The sequence below is a fragment of the Boleophthalmus pectinirostris genome, unplaced genomic scaffold (genome assembly GCF_026225935.1).
Source record: "Boleophthalmus pectinirostris isolate CB_2022bp ecotype Guang Dong unplaced genomic scaffold, ASM2622593v1 HiC_scaffold_4, whole genome shotgun sequence".
Lineage (NCBI taxonomy): Eukaryota > Metazoa > Chordata > Actinopteri > Gobiiformes > Gobiidae > Boleophthalmus > Boleophthalmus pectinirostris.
Window position 1 is genome coordinate 42,681,591 of NW_026571353.1, and position 22,443 is coordinate 42,704,033.

Genomic DNA, 22,443 nt, shown 5'->3' on the forward strand with positions numbered 1-22,443 from the left:
CGTAACCTGGTCGCGACTGGTGACAGAGTTGGAGAAGCGCACCTTTATATCCCGTTTGCCCCTCCCACATTACATAATATCCCCCCAATAATCGTGATTACACCGTTTCTACGATTAAACGGCCTACGTTCCGTCGCTTGATCGTTATATATGTATGTATATACGCGTAATATCTTGTGCCCAGAATGAAGAGGTTTTATATATAACGTCTGAGAGACCGACAGTACATTTAATTGGCCATGCAAATGAACTGTTGCTCACCTGATCCCCTGAACCCGCGCAACGACAGGATTTAAGCTCCCAGCGCGGGTGTGTCCGGGTTTGCCAGAACATCCCACGACCCCGCGACCCCACGACCCCGCGGTCCCACGACCCCACGACCCCACGACCCCGCGGCAGGAGGCGAAGGCGGCGGCGCGAGGGGAAGTAAATGTCTGGTTAAGCGTGATTTACATGAATTGAACAGCGCTTCTAAGTGCGCACCGTTAGTCACGGCACGACACGCAGGAGGTGTTGGGAAATTTTTATTTTTAAAACAGTGATTTGGTATGAAATGGTGCGGCGAGCGGTGCGCAAAGAATACGGAAACGGGCGCGCGCGTCTTCACGTGCTCTCCCCAGGGACGGTGTTGTTAGGGACGAGCCTGGTCCGTCACAGGGGGAGTGTGGTGTTAGGGGGTGTGGTGTTAGTGGGTGTGGTGGTTAGGGGGTGTGGTGTTAGTGGGACTGTGGTGTTAGGGGGTGGTGTTAGGGGGTGTGGTGTTAGGGGTGGTGTTAGGGGGTGTTAGGGGTGTGGTGTTAGGGTGTGGGTGTTAGGGGATTGTGGTGTTAGGGGGTGTGGTGTTAGTGGGTGTGTGGTGTTAGGGGTGTGGTGTTAGGGGTGTGGTGTTAGGGGGTGTGTTAGTGTTAGGGGTGTGGTGTTAGGGGTGTGTGTTGGTGTTGTTAGGGGGTTGTGTGTTAGGGGGATTGTGGTGTTAGGGGGTGTGTGGTGTTAGGGGTGTGGTGTTAGGGGGTGTGTGTGTTAGTGTGAGTGGGTTTGTGGTGGTGTTAGTGGGTGTGGTGTTAGGGGTGTGGTGTTAGTGGGTGTGGTGTTAGTGGGTGTGGTGTGGTGTTAGTGGGTGTGGTGTGGGGATTGTGGTGTTAGGGGGTGTGGGGGTGTTAGGGGGTGTAGGGGAGTGGTGTGGTGTTAGGGAGAGTGTGGTGTTAGGTGGTGTTAGGGGGTGTGGTGTTAGGGGTGTGGTGTTAGTGGGTGTGGTAGTGGGTGTGTGTAGTGGGTGGTGTTAGGGGGACTGTGGGTGTGGTGTTAGGGGTGTGGGGGTGTGGTGTTAGGGGGTGTGGTGTTAGGGGGATTGTGGTGTTAGGGGGTGTGGTGTTAGGGGAGAGTGTGTGGTGTTAGGGAGGAGTGTGGTGTTAGGGGGTGTGGTGTTAGGGGTGTGGTGTTAGTGGGAACTGTGGTGTTAGGGGTGTGGTGTTTAGGGGGTGGTGTTAGGGTTGGGGTGTGGTGTTAGGGTGTGGTGTTAGGGGATTGTGGTGTTAGGGGAGTGTGGTGTTAGGGGGAGTGTGGTGTTAGGGGTGTGTGTTAGTGGTGTTAGGGGGTGTGGTGTTAGGGGGTGTGGTGTTTAGGGGTTGTGGTGTGTGTGGTGTTAGGGGGTGTGGTGTTATGGGTGTGTGGTGTTTTAGGGGGTTGTGGTGTTAGGGGGTGTGGTGTTAGGGGGTGTGGTGTTAGGGGGGAGGGGGTGTGTTAGGGGGTGGTGTTAGGGGTGTGGTGTTAGTGGGGTTGTGGTGTTAGGGGGTGTGTGTGTTAGGGGTGTGGTGTTAGGGGGGTGTGGTGTTAGGGGGTGTGTGGGGTGTTAGGGGACTGTGGTGTTAGGGGTGTGGTGTTAGGGGTGGTGGTGGTTAGTGTGGTGTAGTGGGACTGTGGTGTAGGGGGTGTGGTGTTAGGGGATTGTGGTGTTAGGGGTGTGTGTTAGGGGGTGTGGTGTTAGTGGGACTGTGGTGTTAGGGGGTGTGGGTGTTAGGGGTGTGGTGTTAGTGTGTTAGGGGTGTGGTGTTAGGGGGTTGTGGTGTTAGGGGGATTGTGGTGTTAGGGGTGTGGTGTTAGGGGGTGTGGTGTGTTAGGGGGTGTGTGTGTTAGGGGGATTGTGGGTGTTAGGGGTGTGGTGTTAGGGGGTTGTGGTGTTAGTGGGACTGTGGTGTTAGGGGGTGTGGTGTTAGGTGTGGTAGGGGGTGTGGTGTTAGGGGTGTGGTGTTAGGGGGTGTGGTGTTAGGGGGATGTGTGTTAGGGGTGTGGTAGGGTTAGGGGGTGTGGTGTTAGGGGGTGTGTGGTGTTAGGGGGATTGTGGTGTTAGGGGATTGTGGTGTTAGGGGGTGTGTGGTGTTGTTAGGGGGTGGGTGTTACTGTGGTGTTAGGGGGTGTGGTGTTAGGGGGATTGTGTTAGGGTGTTGTTAGGGGGTGTGGTGTTAGTGGGACTGTGGTGTTAGGGGGTGTGGTGTTAGGGGGATTGTGGTGTTAGGGGGTGTGGTGTTAGGGGGTGGGTGTAGGGGGTGTGGTGTTAGGGGGTTGTGGTGTTAGGGGGAGGGGTTGTGGTGTTAGGGGGATGTGGTGTTAGTTGTTAGTGGGACTGTGGTGTTAGGGGGTGTGGTGTTAGGGGTGTGGTGTTAGGGGGATTGTGTAGGTGTTAGGGGGTGTGTGTTTAGGGGGTGTGGTGTTAGGGGTGTGGTGTGGGTGTTAGTGGGATGTGTGTTAGGGTGTGTGGTGTTAGGGGGTGTGGTGTTAGTGGGACTGTGGTGTTAGGGGTGTGGTGTTAGGGGTGTGGTGTTAGTGTGTAGTGGGGTGGGTTAGGGGGTGTGGTGTTAGGGGTGTGTTAGTGGTGTTTAGTGGGACTTGTGGTGTTAGGGGGTGTGTGTTAGGGGGTGTGTGGTGGGTGTTAGTGGGACTGTGGTGTTAGGGGGACTGTGGTGTTAGGGGACTGTGTGTTGTTAGGGGGTGTGGTGTTAGGGGGATTGTGGTGTTAGTGGGTGTGGTGTTAGGGGTGTGGTGTTAGGGGGTGTGGTGTTAGTGGGACTGTGGTGTTAGGGGTGTGGTGTTAGGGGGATTGTGGGTTTAGGGGGATGTGGTGTTAGGGGGTGTGTGGTGTTAGGGGTGTGGTGTTAGGGGGTGTGGTGTTAGGGGGATGTGTGGTGTTAGGGGGATTGTGGTGTTAGGGGGTGTGGTGTTAGTGGGTGGACTGTGGTGTTAGGGGGATTGTGGTGTTAGGGGGTGTGGTGTTAGTGGGACTGTGGTGTTAGGGGGTGTGGTGTAGGTGGGATTGTGGTGTTAGGGGGATTGTGGTGTTAGGGGGTGTGGTGTTAGGGGTGTGTGGGTGTGTGTTAGGGGTGTGGTGTTAGGGGATGTGGTGTTAGGGGTGGGTGTGGTGTTAGGGGGATTGTGGTGTTAGGGGGATTGTGGTGTTAGGGGTGGGTGTGGTGTGTAGGGGGATTGTGGTGTTAGTGGGTGTGGTGTTAGGGGGTGTGTGGTGTTAGGGGTTGTGGTGTTAGGGGGACTGTGGTGTAGGGGGTGTGGTGTTAGGGGGTGTGTGTGGTTAGGGGACTGTGGTGTTAGGGGGTGTGGTGTTTTAGGGGTGTGTGGTGTTAGGGGGACTGTGTGGTGTTAGGGGTGTGGTGTTAGGGGGATGTGTGTTAGGGGGTGTGGTGGTGTTAGGGGGTTGTGGTGTTAGGGGGTGTGGTTAGGGTGTGTGTTAGGGGGTGTGTGGTGTTAGGGGGTGTGGTGTTAGGGTGTGTGTGTGGGTGTGTGTTAGGGGGTGTAGGGGTGTGGTGTTAGGGTTAGGGGTGTGTTAGGGGGTGTGGTGTTAGGGGGTGTGTGGTGTTAGGGGGTGTGTGGTGTTAGGGGGACGGTGGTGTTAGTGGGACTGTGGTGTTAGGGGGTGTGTGTTAGGGGGTGTGTGTTAGGGGTGTGTGGTGTTAGGGGTGTAGTGTGTGTTAGGGGGTGTGTGGTGTTAGGGGGTGTGTGTTAGGTGGGTTAGGGGTTGTGTGTAGGGCACTGTCATGATCATGATCATCTTACTGTAGTGGAAAACATGAGATTAACACAATATCATTTGAGTTGAGTTGATTTAATCAAACCGGGACAATGCACAATAAACATTACCGTCAGGGGGGAATTGATGAAAATCATGCACTTCTGGAAAAGTTTTAGATTTTTGGCAGGTGTTAGGTTTGGGCCTAAGGTTTTCAAAAATCCATGGATACAAGTTGGGGTGCGCCCCCTAGTGGCCGGTTTGCATAAAATCCAAAACGGTCTGTGCCAAGACAAGAAAAAGTTATATGTCCGTTTTCTTTAGTCTTAAATTGTTGTATAGTGTTTAAATTTTTATTTACAGTGCAATTTAAATACATAAAATGTTGATCTATATCGAGAGCGAGAGAGACAAAATACATGAATATAATTTACACATTTCAAACACAGATTTACACAGGTCCTATTGAGATCATGAAGTGCATTTCTCATTTACATACAGTGATAGTTTAACCTCTGCTCCCAACTGTCCAACTCACTGACAGAGATTTACACAAGTGCTGTTTCAGCACAGGCCCAACGGAATTTTATTTATTTATTTTTTTTTTTTTTACTTCCAGAGACCAAGATGGAGAACTTCAATAAAAAAATGAAAGATGCACTTGAAAACCAGGACCAGGCCACTGCTGCGAAACTGGCAAAGGAGCATTTAGAAAAACTGGAGAAAGTTCCTCTCACCATCGCAGTGACAGGAGAGTCTGGCTCTGGAAAATCCACCTTCGTCAATGCTCTCAGAGGCCTGAAGAACTATGACGAGGGAGCTGCTCCAACTGGACCTGTGGAGACCACGATGGACCCAGTGGAGTACGACCATCCAAACCACCCCAGTGTGAAGATATGGGACCTGCCTGGGATCGGCTCTCCCTCCTTTAAGGCTGACCAGTACCTTGAGACTGTGGGCTTTGAGAAGTTTGACTTCTTCTTCATCATCTCTGACAATCGCTTCAGAGAAAACGATGCAAAACTGGCTGAAGAAATTCAGAAGATGAAGAAAAAGTTTTACTTTGTTCGGTCCAAAATCGACCACAACATCGAAGATGAAAAACGAAACAAGAAAAACTTTAATGAGGAAGAAACTCTTTCACAAATCAGGCAGAGCTGCATTAAAGGTAACTGTTTAAACATGTGAATATTCTTTATTTTGACTGTATTTTATAACATTTGCCTTGTTTCCATTGGGCTGAGATCTGCTCCGTGAGTGACGTCACCAAAACATGACTCATGTTTTATTAATACAATACAAATCTAAAGTGTATTTAATTATATTTATATGAATTATACTGGTGGTGTGAGACGTGGCTAAAGCTGAAGCTCGTGTAACCACAAAACTCCTTCCTGTTTATCAGCGAGCACATGGCTGCTGTGCAGCAATAATGTTTGTGAAGCATATCACTGGAAATACATGACATGCACATTATTTGAGAGGGAGGGAGGTGCAAGCTCCCTCCAGGGTCAGACCTTCAACCAGCGCTACAGTTAAAGCAAACCAATGGAAACACGGCTGGACTAACATCTTTTACTTATTGCAGGACTTGAACAGCTGGAGATTGAGTCTCCTAAGGTCTTCCTGATCTCCAGCTTCGACCTGAACCTGTACGACTTTGGTGATTTGTGGGAAACTCTGGAGTGTGAACTTCCTGAACACAAACAAGAGGTTCTAAAGCTGGCTTTGCCCAACATCAGTCTGGAGGTCATCAACAAGAAGAAAGAGGTTTTAAAGAACAAAATTACACTGTACGCTTTGCAGTCTGCTGCAGGGGCAGCTGTGCCAATTCCTGGAAGTTCTGTCATGGTTGATCTTACCATCATAGTGGCATTTGTGCAAGAGTGTCAGAACGCTCTGGGTCTCACAGAACACTGTTTGAAGAGCTTCTCTGAAGCTACAGGAGTCCCCATGACAGAGCTGAAGAAAGAGATCAAGTCTCCTCTGACTGGGGTCCAAGTGACCGCAGAGCTGGTCATGTTAGTCCTGAGGGGCTGTATAACTGTGGCAGGGCTTATGGCACTAGAGGAGGGAACCAAATATGTCCCGATTCTTGGAATACCTGTTGCGATGGGTCTTTCAGCTTTGTCCACGTCCCTCGCTCTGAAATATTTACTGGAAACCCTGGGTGAGGACGCACAAAGGGTTTTCACAAGAGGCATGGGGCTTAACTCTGATGTGTAATAGAAGAAATTAGTTTATGCAGTTATGACTTCATGTTCAAATCTGTATGTTTCACTTGGTAACAAAGGCTTTTGAGTTTATATCGATCTAAAGATTCTATTGCACTTACACATATGACATAAAATCATTTGGATGTGATCAGCTGAACCTGATGTTTTACTTGCAAAAAATAATAAAGAATCAGACTCTTTAAATATGTTGTTCAAAACAGAATTTAATAAAAACGTCAGAACATCTGATATGTTTTCAGTCCTTACAGTGTTAAGATCACAGTCTCACCTGAGAGCGACGGTCCTGGTCTGGTCTCTGCTCCTATAAAGGTACAATATAATTTATTGACTGTCAGGCGGAATGAAGAAGTTAAACAGGAGGATGAAGCAGAAACTGACCTGCAGCTCAACTCTCCACCAGCCTCCAACAGCAACGAACCCACACTGAATCACAGCGGCATAATGAGCTCACGCGATTGGTGCGCAGCGTCACGTGACCGTGTGACGTCACCGAGAGCACAACAACGATTGGTTTAGTGGACCCACGTAAAGAAAAAAATAAAAATAAATATATAATAATAATAATAATAATAAATAAATAAAAAATGTGCAGACCCACGTTTGGCTTCAGGAGTGTTTAAAAAACAAACTCGACTCTATGGAACTTTTCCCTTGCAATATTTTTAAGAAAATCGGAGGTCTACACTTTATATTGAAATGTAATTTTAATGTCACTAAATTGCCAATTAAATGATCTTATTTCTATCAGAAGCTCTAACCGCATGGAAGCTTTGTTATAAACATCATTTTCCCCTCGCACTAGTTTTATATGGAACAATGAATATGTTCTAAACCAGACGTGTTCACACTTTTTCATCATGTGAGCTTCTTACAAAATGATCGACCTGATACAAAGTCAAACAAACTGCACTGAAACACTCTGTGCCCCTTTTTTGGACCCTCCCCCACAGTTTGAGAACCTCTTCTTTAAGAGAACTTCCTCTGGCACTTTACACAAAACTGTGAAAAAAGTGAAGGAAGATTTTTAAACCTGTTTTTTAAAGTTTCATTCTTTTGTGGTTTTGCAGTGATATTTACCAGCCTCTGCACGTTTACCAAACCAAACGCACATCGTGACAAACACAGATGCATTTGTCACTTTTGTTAGACAAACTTCAGCCAAATGTGGCAGTAGGTCTGTTCTGTAGATCCGCTCTATGCTGTAGACCTGCTTTGTGCCAACACTGGAACACAAATTTAGACTGGTTTTTGCTCCACGTTTGGTCTTGTTCTTCTAATCAGCCGCACTGTGGGAGGGGCTTGTGTTGGCTGTACGCAGGAAGGAGCGAGAGCGTGAAAAGGCGAGGGGCGGCGTGCTGACGTGAGGCAGGTGGACAGGTAGGATGTTTAGGAAGTTGAACCTGCCCTGTGATGCACGCTGGTACACGAGGGCACACGCTGTCGCAGACGAGCCGTGCATAGGGAGCGTGTGTGTTTGTGATGCGCCGTAGAGTCTCCGCGGGTTTCAAATGAGCGCACAGGCTGCACTGAGACGCCCCACACGCTCCTGCACCCGCTACAAGTACTACTACTACTACTACTACTACACTTCTACCACCGAGTACTACAACAGGTACCACACGCTCCTGCACCCGCTACAAGTTTATTACCAACAGCAGCGGCCGGAATGAAATATGATCACACTTGTTGAGTGTCAAACCTCGAGTGAGAGACAAGACCGAGTCCAAACGCGATCAAGTCCGAGACGAGACACGGAGATTTACCCACACGACCTTGGAGATCGACTGGTAGATCACGATCGACGTATTGAGCACCACTGGTCTATTATGTAAAAAGCCAAATTTTTTTTCAAACCTGGGTGAACAAAAATATCATTTACGTATTGATTCCCAATCCCTTTTAGAGAATTCAAATCAGTCACTGAATGTTTGCCAAAGTCCGTAGTACGACTGATGAAGGGTCAGCAGAGGCTCCAGTTTTTAACCACTACAATTTATACATAAACAGAACAGAATTTCTTAATAAAAATTGCAATAACAAACACATTCAGATCAGTTTACTCAGCAACAATAAAACTCAACCCAGAGGAAAATTCTACCAGAACACACAATTTCAAGATATTCAGTGGCATAAAACCTGGACTTTTCTCTTTTCAGCACCGATCATCAATAAAAGATGAGAACATTTTTTTACCCACATTTCTCCAAATCGACCCAGTTTCCAACTTCTGCCTGTCACACCCTGGAAACCTTCTTCATTTCTTTTTCTCATGCCCCATTAGCTCCACCTACTGGAAACAAACAGAACATTTACACGTAACAAAAACCTTGAATGAAGAAAACATCATTACACATTATACACATCATTTTGCTGACAGTTTTATTCACAGGATTTCTGCAAAATGCCGCACACTTCAAATTCATACCAACTGATATTTTTGTGTCCAGTAGATTTTCCTGCTGGAGCAAATGAACGTGACGTGCGTTATGTAACATGATTTTTATTTATTTATTTTACACATTATTAAGCCATTATTTTAGTTATTTCATGTAGATTATTACTACTGTGGGTTTACTGTGAAATCGTTTCTCTGCACAGTGATTAGTTTGATATGTTTATATGTCAGTGGGAGGAGTCAGGGGGTAAAAGGCTGCTGTAAATACTTACTGAAAACTGTAAATATCTAAATAATAATAAATCCTGCACTCGGAAATTCGATCTTGCCTGAGTTTTAACTGAGCCCCGCCACAACCGTAAACCACATAAACTGTCTCTGAAAAACACAAATTGTAATCCCCATCCCCTGGTCACCTCCCAATCGCCTTTTCTTTCTCTTCTTTCTTTGCTGTGGAGTAAGAAGCTTTCAAAAATATTTGTGTGTATAGAATAGAAATCTGTGCGTATTTGGGAAAACGGTGCATATTTCTCTGTAGTTGAGCATAAAATAAATATCTGTAAACTCTCCAATGAGTCCAGTCGTACATAAAATATATTGTGTGTATTTTATCATCAGAATATGAACTGAAAAGTTACGACGTCAAGAATTACAATCACCAAATGAAAATTTACGATTAAACTTTCATCAGTACGAATACAAATTCACAAACGCAACTTTACTGTCATAAATACGTCATCACTTCACAGACATTATTTATGGAGCAGAAGAAACATCGATCAAGATCAAGACTGAGCATGTTTAAGTTTGTATCAGAGTAAAAACAGAGGAATGACACAACAAGGAGGTTCATTCAAATTTATTGTAAAAATGTCTTGTCTTGCCACATTGAATTCAGGGACCGAACGCTGCTGTGTGATATTGTGTAGAAACTCCTCCTCTGAACGGGAAACTGCACCGACATCTTAGTAGAAACACAGTGGAGCCAGTTGGTGAACATCAGATGTAACATTATCCCAGGGATAATGAGCAAATATCAGGTTCTCTGTGTGTTTAGATTAAAACATTCACGACTACAGCCACAGTGAGCATCAGTCTGAACCTTCATCTCTGCTGCATTTCTCACATGAAATGGGACCAAAGGTTCCTCAGGACGCTGAAATGTCCCAGTTTACACCAAACACCAAACTGTCCTGGTTACAGACACTGGGTTAAATATGAGTTATAATGAACTAGCAAATCCATCCACGACACGGGGCCGTTAAACTGACAGTTACACCCTTATAGTCAGAAAGTCCACTAGTCAGAAAGTCCACTAGTCAGAAAGTCCACTAGTCAGAAAGCCCTGTAGTCAGAAAATCATTCCCTCTTCTGTTGGTTTGTCAGTAACATTTCTCTCGAACAGTTGAATGTTTATTTGATGAAAGCAACAGGGAATAATCCCTGGATCAGGGAAGAATTAGTTAAACTTTTGGATGTTTACCAATTAAAAATGGCTGCAACATCAACATTTTTAGAGATATTGACGGGAAAACACATAATCATGTATAACAGCATTAGTTAAGGCCAGACTTACTTCATTTGTTGGTTTACAAACCCACCAATGCTTTATTAAAAGAAAAAGATTTAAAATAAAATTGAAATGAAGGTTGTAGAGCTCGAATTACTGAACATTTTCCAAGTTGTTGCCTGAAAATCAGACAATTATTCACCCTGTTCCACTTAAGACTTAAGCCATTTCCACCCAAATCATTATTTCCTCAAACATTTTTGTTGTATTTAAAGGGTTTAATATATTTATTACTTTTAATATTTACTTCTTAAAATATTTAAAACTTGAAAAACAATTTCATTTGTAACAATTTGTAACACGACCTGAACATGGATGTTCAGACTCGAGGCTCTTCTGATGATGAGACTGACTTCATACTGGTTGGTAAATACTGTAAACATACTGAGGTGTTGCCTGTAAACATGAACATTAACTGATGCTGAAGCTGCATTAAACTGTAACGTGTAACATTTCATTGGCTGTGACGTCTGTAACGCAACTGCAGACAAATATGCACAGATTTCTATTCTATGTGCACGAATATTTTTGAAAACTTTCTTACTCGATACTTTGCCTTTTTTGCTTTTGCACATTCCAAGTTTATCTCTGTTGCTTCGTTTTGTCTCAGTGTTCATCCCCAACGCCCTTTTTGTGTCACTGCACCGTTTTGCTTTTGTTCAATACTAAATAAATAAATAATCAGTGTTGAGAAGTTTACTTTTCAAACATAATCCCCTACAGATTACAGATTACACACACCAAAATGTAGTTTGTAACATAATCCATTAAATTACATAAAGTGAGTAATGTAATCTGATTACTTTGGATTACTTGATTTGTTGTAGAGAAACAAAGACGAGGAAATCTTCACATAAGAAGTTTTGTTTGATAAAAGAAAATAAAAAGTCCAGACTTTACTGAACCAAATTAAAAATATTATTGATAGAAAATGAGGAAACACGTCCACACAGCAGGATTTAGTCCTGGTTTAGACCTGGTTTAGTCTGGGTTTAGTCCGGGTTTAGTCCTGTTTTAGTCCTGTTTTTTTTAGGGATATTAATTTGATTGACATGATTTGATTCATTATTTTGCTTTAGTATTTAATCACTGTTGCTGTTATTTATTTATGTATTTACGTATGTATTTATGTATGTATTTATATATTTATATATTTAGTTAGTTATTAGTTATTAGTAAGTCTGGTGTCAGTTCACCCTCCTGACCAGTTGGTGGCGCTGCTGCACCTTTAGTTGTTTGTGGTGAACAACATGGCGCTGGTCACAACAGAAGAGCGTGACTTTAAACATCGTCTGGATTCTGCACTTTTATGATTTTAAACCGGATTAAACTTCACGTTTTGTCGTATTTTGAAGACTTTAAACTAACGCGGATCGTCTGTTGGATTTAATTTATTAGAGTTTAGACTCTGTCCTCTGATGTTTACACTGAAACTGTTTTGTGTTTAAGCAGAAAAAAAAAAAGACAGAAAAATGTGTTTTTCATCTAGAAATGATATAAATGATGTAACATTGACACTGGAGCGTCACTTTATTAAAATCCAGAAGTGTAAAGTGTCATTTGAAGAATAAACCAGCGCAGTTTCCCGGAGATTGCGTCAGTTTCAGCGTCAGTTTTTTTTATTTTTTATTATTATTATTATTATTTTTCTCGGATTAAAGTGACAAACCTGTGTTTTTGGCCTGTGCAGAGCGGCTCGTGTTTGTGTCGTTTGTTGTTTCTCCTGTGTTTTTGTGGTGATTTTGAGGAGAATGTGCAGAGTTTTTTGCAGAGTTTTTTGCAGAGTTTTGTCTCGGATGGAGCCGGACGCGCGCAGGAAAATGGTCAGAAATCAATTTATCTAATGATTTTATTACCAAACTTTTAAATATGATTTAATAACATATTTTGGAACATTTTTAGTTCACAAGAATCGTGAATTTCGTACCGAGTTTCCTGTTTGGACTCGTTTTGATGTAAATGTTTATTAAGTTTATTAAGATCAGATTCTTCAAAATAAACCAGGACTAAACCAGGTCTAAACCAGGTCTAAACCAGGTCTAAACCAGGACTAAAACCAGGTCTAAACCAGGTCTAAACCAGGACTAAAACCAGGTCTAAACCAGGACTAAAACCAGGTCTAAACCAGGACTAAAACCAGGTCTAAACCAGGACTAAAACCAGGACTAAAACCAGGTCTAAACCAGGACTAAAACCAGGACTAAAACCAGGACTAAAACCAGGTCTAAACCAAGGTCTAAAACCAGGTCTAAACCAGGACTAAACCAGGACCAGGAAACCAGGTCTAAAACCAGGTAAAACCAGGACTAAAACCAGGTCTAAACCAGGACTAAACCAGGTATAAACCAGGTCTAAACCAGGTCTAAACCAGGACTAAACCAGGACTAAAAACCAGGTAAACCAGGTCTAAACCAGGACTAAAACCAGGTAAAAAAACCAGGTCTAAAACCAGGTCTAAACCAGGTCTAAAACCAGGACTAAACCAGGTCTAAACCAGAACTAAAACCAGGACTGAACCAGGTCTAAAACCAGGTCTAAACCAGGTCTTAATCAGGTCTAAAACCAGGACTAAACCAGGTTGAAAACCAGGACTAAACCAGGTCTAAACCAGGACTAAAACCAGGACTAAACCAGGTCTAAACCAGGTCTAAACCAGGACTAAAACCAGGTCTAAACCAGGTCTAAACCAGGACTAAAACCAGGACTGAACCAGGTCTAAACCAGGACTAAAACCAGGACTAAAACCAGGACTAAAACCAGGTCTAAACCAGGTCTAAACCAGGACTAAAACCAGGTCTAAACCAGGTCTAAACCAGGACTAAAACCAGGTCTAAACCAGGTCTAAAACCAGGACTAAAACCAGGACTGAACCAGGTCTAAACCAGGTCTAAAACCAGGTCTAAACCAGGTCTAAACCAGGTCTAAACCAGGACTAAAACCAGGTATAAACCAGGTCTAAACCAGGTCTAAACCAGGACTAAAACCAGGACTAAAACCAGGTCTAAACCAGGTCTAAAACCAGGACTAAACCAGGACTAAAACCAGGACTGAACCAGGTCTAAAACCAGGACTAAACCAGGTCTAAACCAGGACTAAACCAGGTCTAAAACCAGGTCTAAACCAGGACTAAAACCAGGACTGAACCAGGTCTAAACCAGGTCTAAAACCAGGTCTAAACCAGGTCTAAACCAGGACTAAAACCAGGTATAAACCAGGTCTAAACCAGGTCTAAACCAGGACTAAACCAGGTCTAAACCAGGTCTAAACCAGGTCTAAACCAGGTCTAAAACCAGGACTAAACCAGGTCTAAAACCAGGACTAAAACCAGGACTGAACCAGGTCTAAAACCAGGTCTAAACCAGGTCTAAACCAGGTCTAAAACCAGGACTAAACCAGGTCTAAAACCAGGACTAAACCAGGACTAAAACCAGGACTGAACCAGGTCTAAAACCAGGTCTAAACCAGGAGTAAAACCAGGACTGAACCAGGTCTAAACCAGGTCTAAAACCAGGACTAAACCAGGTCTAAAACCAGGACTAAACCAGGTCTAAACCAGGTCTAAACCAGGACTAAAACCAGGTCTAAACCAAGATTAAAGATTAAATCAGGTCTAAACCAGGACCAATCAAAGCCTTAGTCTGGGTCAGGGTCCAGGTCCTGGTCTGGGTCTGGATCCAGGTCCTGGTCCTGGTCCTGGTCCTGGATCCAGGTCCTGGTCCTGGTCCTGGTCCGGGTCTGGATCCGTCCCTCTGTGCCGCGTGCAGGTGGTGGGCCTGGGGAACCCCGGGATGGACGGGACCCGGCACAACGTGGGCCGGGCCGTGCTGGACCGTCTGGCGCCGCGTCTGGAGGCGTCCAGGACCTGGAGACGAGACGCCAACGTCAACTCAGACGTCCTCGTGTGCCACCTGCAGGGGGCGACAGTGATCCTCCTCAAACCCAGAGTCTACATGAACCTGAACGGAACCGCCGTCGCCAAAGCAGGTGAGACCACGAAGACGACGAAGACGACGAGAGAGAGAGAAGAGGAGGAGAGAGGAGGAGAGAAGAGAGAGGAGAGAGAGAGAGAGAGAGAGAGAGAGAGAGAGAGAGAGAGAGGAGAGAGAGGAGAGGAGAGGAGAGAGGAGAGAGAGAGAGAGAGAGAGAGAGAGAGAGAGAGGAGAGAGAGAGAAGAGGAGAGAGAGAGAGAGAGAGAGAGAGAGAGAGAGGAGAGAGAGAGAGAGAGAGAGAGAGAGAGAGAGAGAGAGAGAGGAGAGAGAGAGAGAGAGAGAGAGAGAGAGAGAGAGAGCAGAGCAGGTTCTCTGCTCTGAAAACTTTGATCATATTGTGAATTCAGATTTTGTGTTAAAAGTATCAACTAGTATCGATACTAGATACTCGTTTGAACAGGTATCGATACTAAAAACTCTCACATGATTCCTGAACATTTTGACGTTTGATTAAAACCTGTGATGTAAATAATGGTGTTTTCACTAGTTTGATTATTTGGTCCAGACCAGGTAATAAAATGTTATTATTCTGTATAGACTCCAGTTTGGTGCAGGTCCTGACCAGAGGTACACAGCCCACGTTTAGACTCTGGAGCTTCACGTTTAGACTCTGGAGACTCTGGAGCTTCACGTTTAGACTCTGGAGCTTCACGTTTAGACTCTGGAGCTTCACGTTTAGACTCTGGAGCTTCACGTTTAGACTCTGGAGCTTCACGTTCACACGTTGGTTCTTGCTCTGATCATCATGTGTCACGTTCTCTGTATTTGCCATTGTTGGCAAAATAATTCTAATTCTGCGTCTGGAGAACAATCTGTTTCCGCTCCGTCGGGTCGTTTCATTCAGAGGAGACGTGTTTCCTCCCATGATGCATCTGGAATAGTTTTTTTGGACCTTCTGTCTGTGGTTTGGACTCGAGTTCATGTTCACACCAGAGGAACTGCCCCAGAGTTTGGTTTTTGGTGCAGATTCAAGTGAACTGAGACCACCTCTTTTTTTAGCTCTCGGTCCGATTGATTTAGTGCAGCTCCGAGTCCGATTGACGCTTTCACAACAACGAAAAACAAACTTTTGGTTTGAATTTAACGTTTGGTGCAACAACTTCTGTCGGTGTGAAAGAACCTGACTGAGATCTTTGGGATTTTATGAACCAACACAAATTGTGACATTTGTTAACAGTTCGATCTTTGGTTTTTAATTTAAGCTTTTATTTCACAAACTCATGATGAGCAACAGGTCATGTGGAATCAGTCACCTGTCCTGTCTCACCTGTCCTTACACCTGTCCTGTCTCACCTCCTGTCCTGACCTGTCCTGACACCTGTCCTGACACCTGTCCTTACACCTGTCCTGTCACCTGTCCTGACACCTGTCCTGACACCTGTCCTTACACCTGTCCTGTCTCACCTGTCCTGACACCTGTCCTGTCCTGTCCTGTCTCACCTGTCCTGTCCTGTCCTGACACCTGTCCTGACACCTGTCCTGTCTCACCTGTCCTGTCTCACCTGTCCTGACACCTGTCCTGACACCTGTCCTGTACACCTGTCCTGACACCTGTCCTGACACCTGTCCTGACACCTGTCCTGACACCTGTCCTGACACCTGTCCTGTCCTGACACCTGTCTCACCTGTCTGTCACCTGACCTGACCTGTCCTGACACCTGTCCTGTCCTGTCTACACCCTGTCCTGACACCTGTCCTGACACACCTGTCCTGTCACCTGTCCTGACACCTGTCCTGACACCCTGTCCTGACCTGACACCTGTCCTGTACAACCTGTCCTTACACCTGTCCTGACACCTGTCCTGACACCTGTCCTGACACCTGTCCTGACACCTGTCCTGGCAGTGAGGCGTGAGTTGGTGTGCTCTTGGTTCATGATGATCTGGACAAACCTCTGGGAAAGATCGCCCTGAAACAAGGAGGAAGTGCCAGGTAAAAACCCAGCACCTGTCGACCAAATAAGGACTGTGACAGGTCAAACCCAGCACCTGTCGACAATCTAAATGATTCGTGAAATAAACTTATTATTTTTACTTTCATTTGAATCTTCAGCCTTGTTTTTTAAAGCTGCACTATGTCGCTTTTCTGCGGAGGCTCCAGGATTTGTTTGTCTCCATGGAGATGTTGTTGCTTTGCCTTATCATCTCCATGGGGACGAGCAGACCCGGGTCAGATCTGTGGAGAGGCGACGGTCGGTGTAGTTCATGTTCATGTCCAGACTGTGGAAGAATCCAGGGAGCCTCCGCCTGAAAAGTTCCGTAGTGCAGCTTTAGTCCTGGTCTGGTAAATTTCACCTGTGAGACTCGGACTTTTTTAAACCGTGTGGATGTTTTAGTGTTTCTGCTGAATAACGAGCGTTCTCCTTCACAGGGGTCACAACGGCGTTCGCTCGTGCATCGACTGCCTCCACACCGACGTAAGACTCCGCCCACTTCTACTTTTAAATCATTTTCATAAACCTGAAAAGTGTTTGTGTGTTTCTGTGGTTCACGTAAAGAACAGGGAGAGTCCGACGTGAACTCGGTATGTCCCTGATTATTCTGCAGATGATTGACAGCTGTGAGGTCGAGTTATGTCATCACAGAAAACACGGAGCAAAGGTCTAAACCGCACCACCGTATCTGCAGTGCGTCAGATGCCCTCCCGCCCTCCTGTGTCACCCTCTGTGTCACCCTCTGTATCGCCCTCTGTGTCGCCCTCTGTGTCGCCCTCTGTGTCACCCTCTGTGTCACCCTCTGTGTCACCCTCTCCTGTGTCACCCTCTGTCCCCTCTGTGTCACCCTCTGTGTCACCCTCCTGTGTCACCCTCTGTGTCACCCTCCTGTGTCACCCTCCTGTGTCACCCTCTGTGTCACCCTCTGTGTCACCCTCTGTGTCACCCTCTGTGTCGCACCTCCTGTGTCACCCTCTGTGTCACCCTCCTGTGTCACCCTCCTCTGTGTCACCCTCTGTGTCTGTGTCACCCTCTCTGTGTGTCACCCTCTGTGTCACCCTCACCCTGTGTCACCCTCTGTGTCACCCTCTGTGTCACCCTCTGTGTCACCCTCTGTGTCACCCTCTGTGTCACCCTCTGTGTCACCCTCTGTGTCACCCTCCTGTGTCACCCTCTGTGTCACCCTCTGTGTCACCCTCTGTGTCACCCTCTGTGTCACCCTCTGTGTCACCCTCTGTGTCACCCTCTGTGTCACCACGGAGGTTTCAATATTTAACAGAAATAATATTTGAACAAAATGAAACGTGAAAAGAATCAGAAACGACCTGACTCTGACCGTAACACGACCTGACTCTGACCGTAACACGACCTGACTCTGACCGTAACACGACTTGACGCTGACCGTAACACGACTTGACTCGTCCGACAGGAGACTGTGTAACTATGTGGCAGGTGCAGAGTGTCGCCTGTCGGCCTGTGGCAGGTGCAGAGTGTCGCCTGTCGGCCTGTGGCAGGTGCAGAGTGTCGCCTGTCGGCCTGTGGCAGGTGCAGGGTCTCACCTGTCGTGTGTTGCAGGTGATGCGGCGGGTGCGTGTGGGCGTCGGTCGTCCCTCTGGACACACGTCTGTGGACAAACACGTCCTGGGACACTTCAGTCCAGACCAGAGGAAAGTCCTGGACCTGGTCCTGGTCCAGAGCGTGGACCTGCTGCTCAGTCTCCTCACCCCACACGACCCACCACCAGGGGGCAACAAACACGACCACCACCAGGGGGCAACAAACACGACCCACCACCAGGGGGCAACAAACAGGACCCACCACCAGGGGGCAACAAACACAACCAACCACCAGGGGGCACCAAACACGACCCACCACCAGGGGGCAACAAACAGGACCCACCACCAGGGGGCAACAAACAGGACCCACCACCAGGGGGCAACAAACACAACCACACCACCAGGGGGCACCAAACACGACCCACCACCAGGGGCGCCAAACAGGACCCACCACCAGGGGGCAACAAACACGACCAACCACCAGGGGGCAACAAACACGACCAACCACCAGGGGGCACCAAACACGACCCACCACCAGGGGGCAACAAACACGACCCACCACCAGGGGGCACCAAACACGACCCACCACCAGGGGGCGCCACGGACTCACAGCAACAGGCCAAACAGAAGGAGAAACAAACTAAAGGACGGGAGGACGGCGCAGGGACGGCCGCTGCACAGACGTGACTTTACACCGTCTAAACTCTGGTCGTGTGTTTTTCTTTGATTTGACTTGGACGACGTGTTTGAGCTGCGGTTGTGACGCCCCCTGGAGGAACAAACCACCTACAGCCACGAAGCTCCAGACGATCTGAACATGACCGAAATAAAAACAGAAAATACAGAAAAGTGAAAAACAGACAAATGTTTGGAGTGAAAAATGTGAAATAAACAAAGAGGTGAAGATTCAAAATGAGTTTGATGAATTTATTTTCTTATTTATTTGTAAAGTTGCAGCACATTTTAATGAACTTTTCAAATATAAAAGTGTAAAAGTTTCAGCAGCACAAACCAGAACAACTCCACAAACTCAACACAACACACACACACACAACAAACACAACACACACAACACACACAACAAAACACACAACAACACACACACAACACACACACACAACAAACACAAACAAACACACAACACACACAACACACAACAAACACACAACACAACACACACACAACAAACACACAACACAACACACAACACAACACACACACAAACACACACACAACAAACACACACAAACACACACACACACAACAACACACAACACACACACAAACACACACAAACACACACACAACACACACACAACACACAACACACACAAACACACACACAAACACAACACACAAACACAACAAACACACACACACAACAACACAACACACACAAACAAACACAACAAACACACAAACACACACAAAACACAACAAACACACAAACAAACACACAAACACACACACACAACAACACAACACAACACACAACACAACAAACACACAACACAACAAACACACACACAACACACACACAAACACACAACACAACAAACACACAACACAACAAACACAACAACAACACACACACAACACACACACACACAAACACACACACACACACACACACACACACAACACAACAAACACAACAAACACAAACACACACACAAACACACACACAACAAACACACACAACACACACACAACACACACACACACAACAAACACACACACACAACAAACACACAACAACACACACACACACACACACAAACACAACAAACACACAACACAACACAACAAACACACACACACAACACAACAAACACACACACACAACACACAACAAACAAACACAACAAACACACACAAACACACACAACAACACACACAACACAACAAACACACAAACACAACACACACACACACAACAACACACACACAACACAACACACACACAACACACAACACACACACACACACACAACAAACACACACAACACACACAACACACACAACACAACAACACACACACAACAACACACAACACAACACACACAACACAACACACACACACACACAACACACAACAAACACACACACACACACACACACACACAACAAACACACACACACAACACACACACACACAACACACACACAACACACACACACAACAAACACACACACACAACACAACACAACAAACACACACAAACACACACAACACACACACACACACACAACAAACACACACACAACACACACAACACACAACACACAACACACACACACAACACACACACACACACACACACACAACACACACACACACACACAACACACAACACACACACAACAAACACACAACACACTGTACACACAACACACACACACTGTACACACAACACATTCACTACACACACTACACACACTATACACACACAACACACTCACTACACACAGAACACACACTATACACACACACTACACACACAACAAACGTGTGTGATTTTTTTTTGATGCTTTTATTTTGAAAAATGAAATGGAAAAAAGTGTCAAAGTTTTTGAGCAGCTTCAGTCAAAAACATTTAACAGCAACAAACATCTGACCAATAAATAAACACGTCCTGTATGGTACCTGTCGCTCCTGTCGCTCCTGTCGCACCTGTTGCACCTGTCTGAGCAAAGTGTTCATCTGTAAACACAGTCCAGGTACAGAACAAAACAGAACAGCCCCCCCTGCTGGACACAAGAGGAAACGTTTAAGAGGAAAAAGTCAAAAAAGTCCCTCGAGGAAAAAGTGTAAAACATAAAACATTAGATTTTTCAAGTTTAAATTCACTTTAAACACAGAGACGAAAAACATCTGGGTCTTCATCACCGGGACGAAATCTGACAAATACACAAAAAAAATAAAATAAAAATAAAAACACAAACGGTTTAGAATTTAATTTAAACGTCCCATAATCCTTTGCTCCAATGTCATGTCCTGGTCACACACACAGACACACACACTGGAGACTTTGAGTTTGTTTCATTCACACGTTTCACACTCTGTTCCAACTGGTGATGTCATCATGTGGTGATACAGGAAGTGCTCCACTGTGTTTTTAAACTCCACACACCTTCACTCTAGAATCATCTGGATCGTTTCAGTCGTGGAGTTTCTTTTGTTTTGTTCTGTAGGTCGTGTAGAATTTGAATTTAAATTTGTTGATTTATTGTGTTTATTTTATTTCATTTTTATTCTTTTCTTTTATTGTATTTGATGCTCCACAGTCATTTAAAAATTATTCGGCACCAAGAATAAACTCGTCCTTGTCACTGTATTTTTTTTCTTTTTTTTTTTTTTTGTTGCAGAATATTTGTTCTAAACTGAAAATGTCAAGAAATAAAGTTATTACAAAAAACAAAAGAAAAGAAAACTACCACTCGATGACATCACGAGGTGGAGCGCAGCATTTGGAGCTTTGGAGACGTAGAAGGACAAAAGTGAATGAAACAAACACAAGTCCAGCAGAACATAAGAACATCAGAACTTTAGAAGATGACTTGTAGTTCCCAGAGGACTTGACTGGACTGGTCTGGACCGGACTGGAGTTGACCCGGTGTTGATTTGTTCGTTTTAACTCTGGGTAAATGTTTGTTTATTTCAGTCTGAAATCTTTAAAAAGCACCAAAAAAACAAAAGACAAACACTGTTGGTGAAACGAGACGAGTTTTCAGTGGAACTCGGTGTTTCCAGATCTTTCCATCAGAACGTTCAACTCAAACACAAACTCCACGACTCGTTTAAAATCGAGGTTTTCACGTCGTCTCCTTTTCCTTTTACGGTTTGGAAAAAGTTCTCTTCACCCAAAAGAGCACTAAGTCGCTCCCCCTTCAGAGCGTCGCACTCGTGAAACTCCTGCACAAACATCAGCTTCGTCGTGTCGCTGTCGTGTTCAGTTTGTGTCGTGGTTTTGAGTTTTTATTGAGAAATGTCGTGTGGGAGCCAGAGGGGGCGGAGCCTCGTACTGACTCGTACCGAGAGGAGAGAGAAGAGAGAGAAAGGGAGAAAGAGATGAGTGAGAGAAGAGGGAGACAGAAAAGAAGAGAGAGGGAGAAAGAAAGAGAAAAAGGAGAAAGGGAGAAAAGAGAATGAAAGAGACAAAAGAGAGAAAAGAAAGAGAGAAATGAGAGAGAAAGAGAAAAGAGAGAGAGGGAGGAAGAGAGATGAGAGAAGAGAAAAAGAGAAACAAGAGAGAAAAAAGGAAAGAGGGCGAAAGAAAGAGAAAAGGGAGAGAGAAAGGGAGAAAGAGAAATGAGAGAGAAGAGAATGAAAGAGACAAGAGAGAGAAGAGAAAGACACAAGAGAAAGAATGAGAAGAGAAAGAGGAGAGAAACGAGAGAGAGAAAGCAAGAGAAAAGAAGGAGAGATAAGAGAGAAGAGAAAAGAGAAAGAAAGAGAAAAGAGAGACAGGGAAAAAGAAATAGGAGAGAGAGACAAGAGAAAAAGAGACGTGAGAGACAAGAGAGAAGAGAAAGAGGAGAGAAACAAGAGAGAGAGAGAAAGCAAGAGAAAAGAGAAAAGAAGAGAGGGAGAAAGAGAGATGAGAGAGAAGAGAAAGAAAGAGACAAGAGAGAGAAGAGAGAAGAGAAAGACAGACTCATACTGAACATAAGGAGGGTTTGAATAGGACCCGGGAGAGATCTCTAGATGACTCAGACATGCCCAGATGACTCTAGAACGTTCTTCG

General features: G+C 45.4%; 2 protein-coding genes across 2 annotated transcripts; both read left to right on the top strand.

Moving 5' to 3' along the window:
- The first annotated feature begins 349 nt into the window (after positions 1-349).
- Positions 350-6,413, top strand: LOC110170985 (interferon-inducible GTPase 5-like). The gene is made up of 3 exons (XM_020936670.2): positions 350-426; positions 4,635-5,183; positions 5,604-6,413. The coding sequence occupies exons 2-3, from the start codon at positions 4,643-4,645 to the stop codon at positions 6,239-6,241; spliced, it is 1,179 nt and encodes a 392-aa protein (XP_020792329.2). The 5' UTR covers positions 350-426; positions 4,635-4,642; the 3' UTR covers positions 6,242-6,413.
- Positions 6,414-11,463: 5,050 nt separating this feature from the next.
- ptrh1 (peptidyl-tRNA hydrolase 1 homolog) lies at positions 11,464-18,608 on the top strand. The gene is made up of 5 exons (XM_055161884.1): positions 11,464-12,040; positions 13,982-14,201; positions 16,063-16,138; positions 16,577-16,622; positions 17,715-18,608. Exons 1-5 carry the CDS (start codon positions 11,969-11,971, stop codon positions 18,420-18,422), a joined length of 1,122 nt encoding a protein of 373 aa, XP_055017859.1. The 5' UTR covers positions 11,464-11,968; the 3' UTR covers positions 18,423-18,608.
- Positions 18,609-22,443: the final 3,835 nt, after the last annotated feature.

Bases quoted from the DNA above. Each gene is read 5' to 3' on its own strand.
- LOC110170985 (XM_020936670.2), top strand. From the start codon at position 4,643: ATGGAGAACTTCAATAAAAAAATGAAAGATGCACTTGAAAACCAGGAC. The intron at 5,184-5,603 runs GTAACTGTTTAA...TACTTATTGCAG, and splicing joins CAGGCAGAGCTGCATTAAAG to GACTTGAACAGCTGGAGATT.
- ptrh1 (XM_055161884.1), top strand. From the start codon at position 11,969: ATGTGCAGAGTTTTTTGCAGAGTTTTTTGCAGAGTTTTGTCTCGGATG. The intron at 12,041-13,981 runs GTCAGAAATCAA...TGCCGCGTGCAG, and splicing joins CGGACGCGCGCAGGAAAATG to GTGGTGGGCCTGGGGAACCC. The intron at 16,623-17,714 runs GTAAGACTCCGC...CGTGTGTTGCAG, and splicing joins TCGACTGCCTCCACACCGAC to GTGATGCGGCGGGTGCGTGT.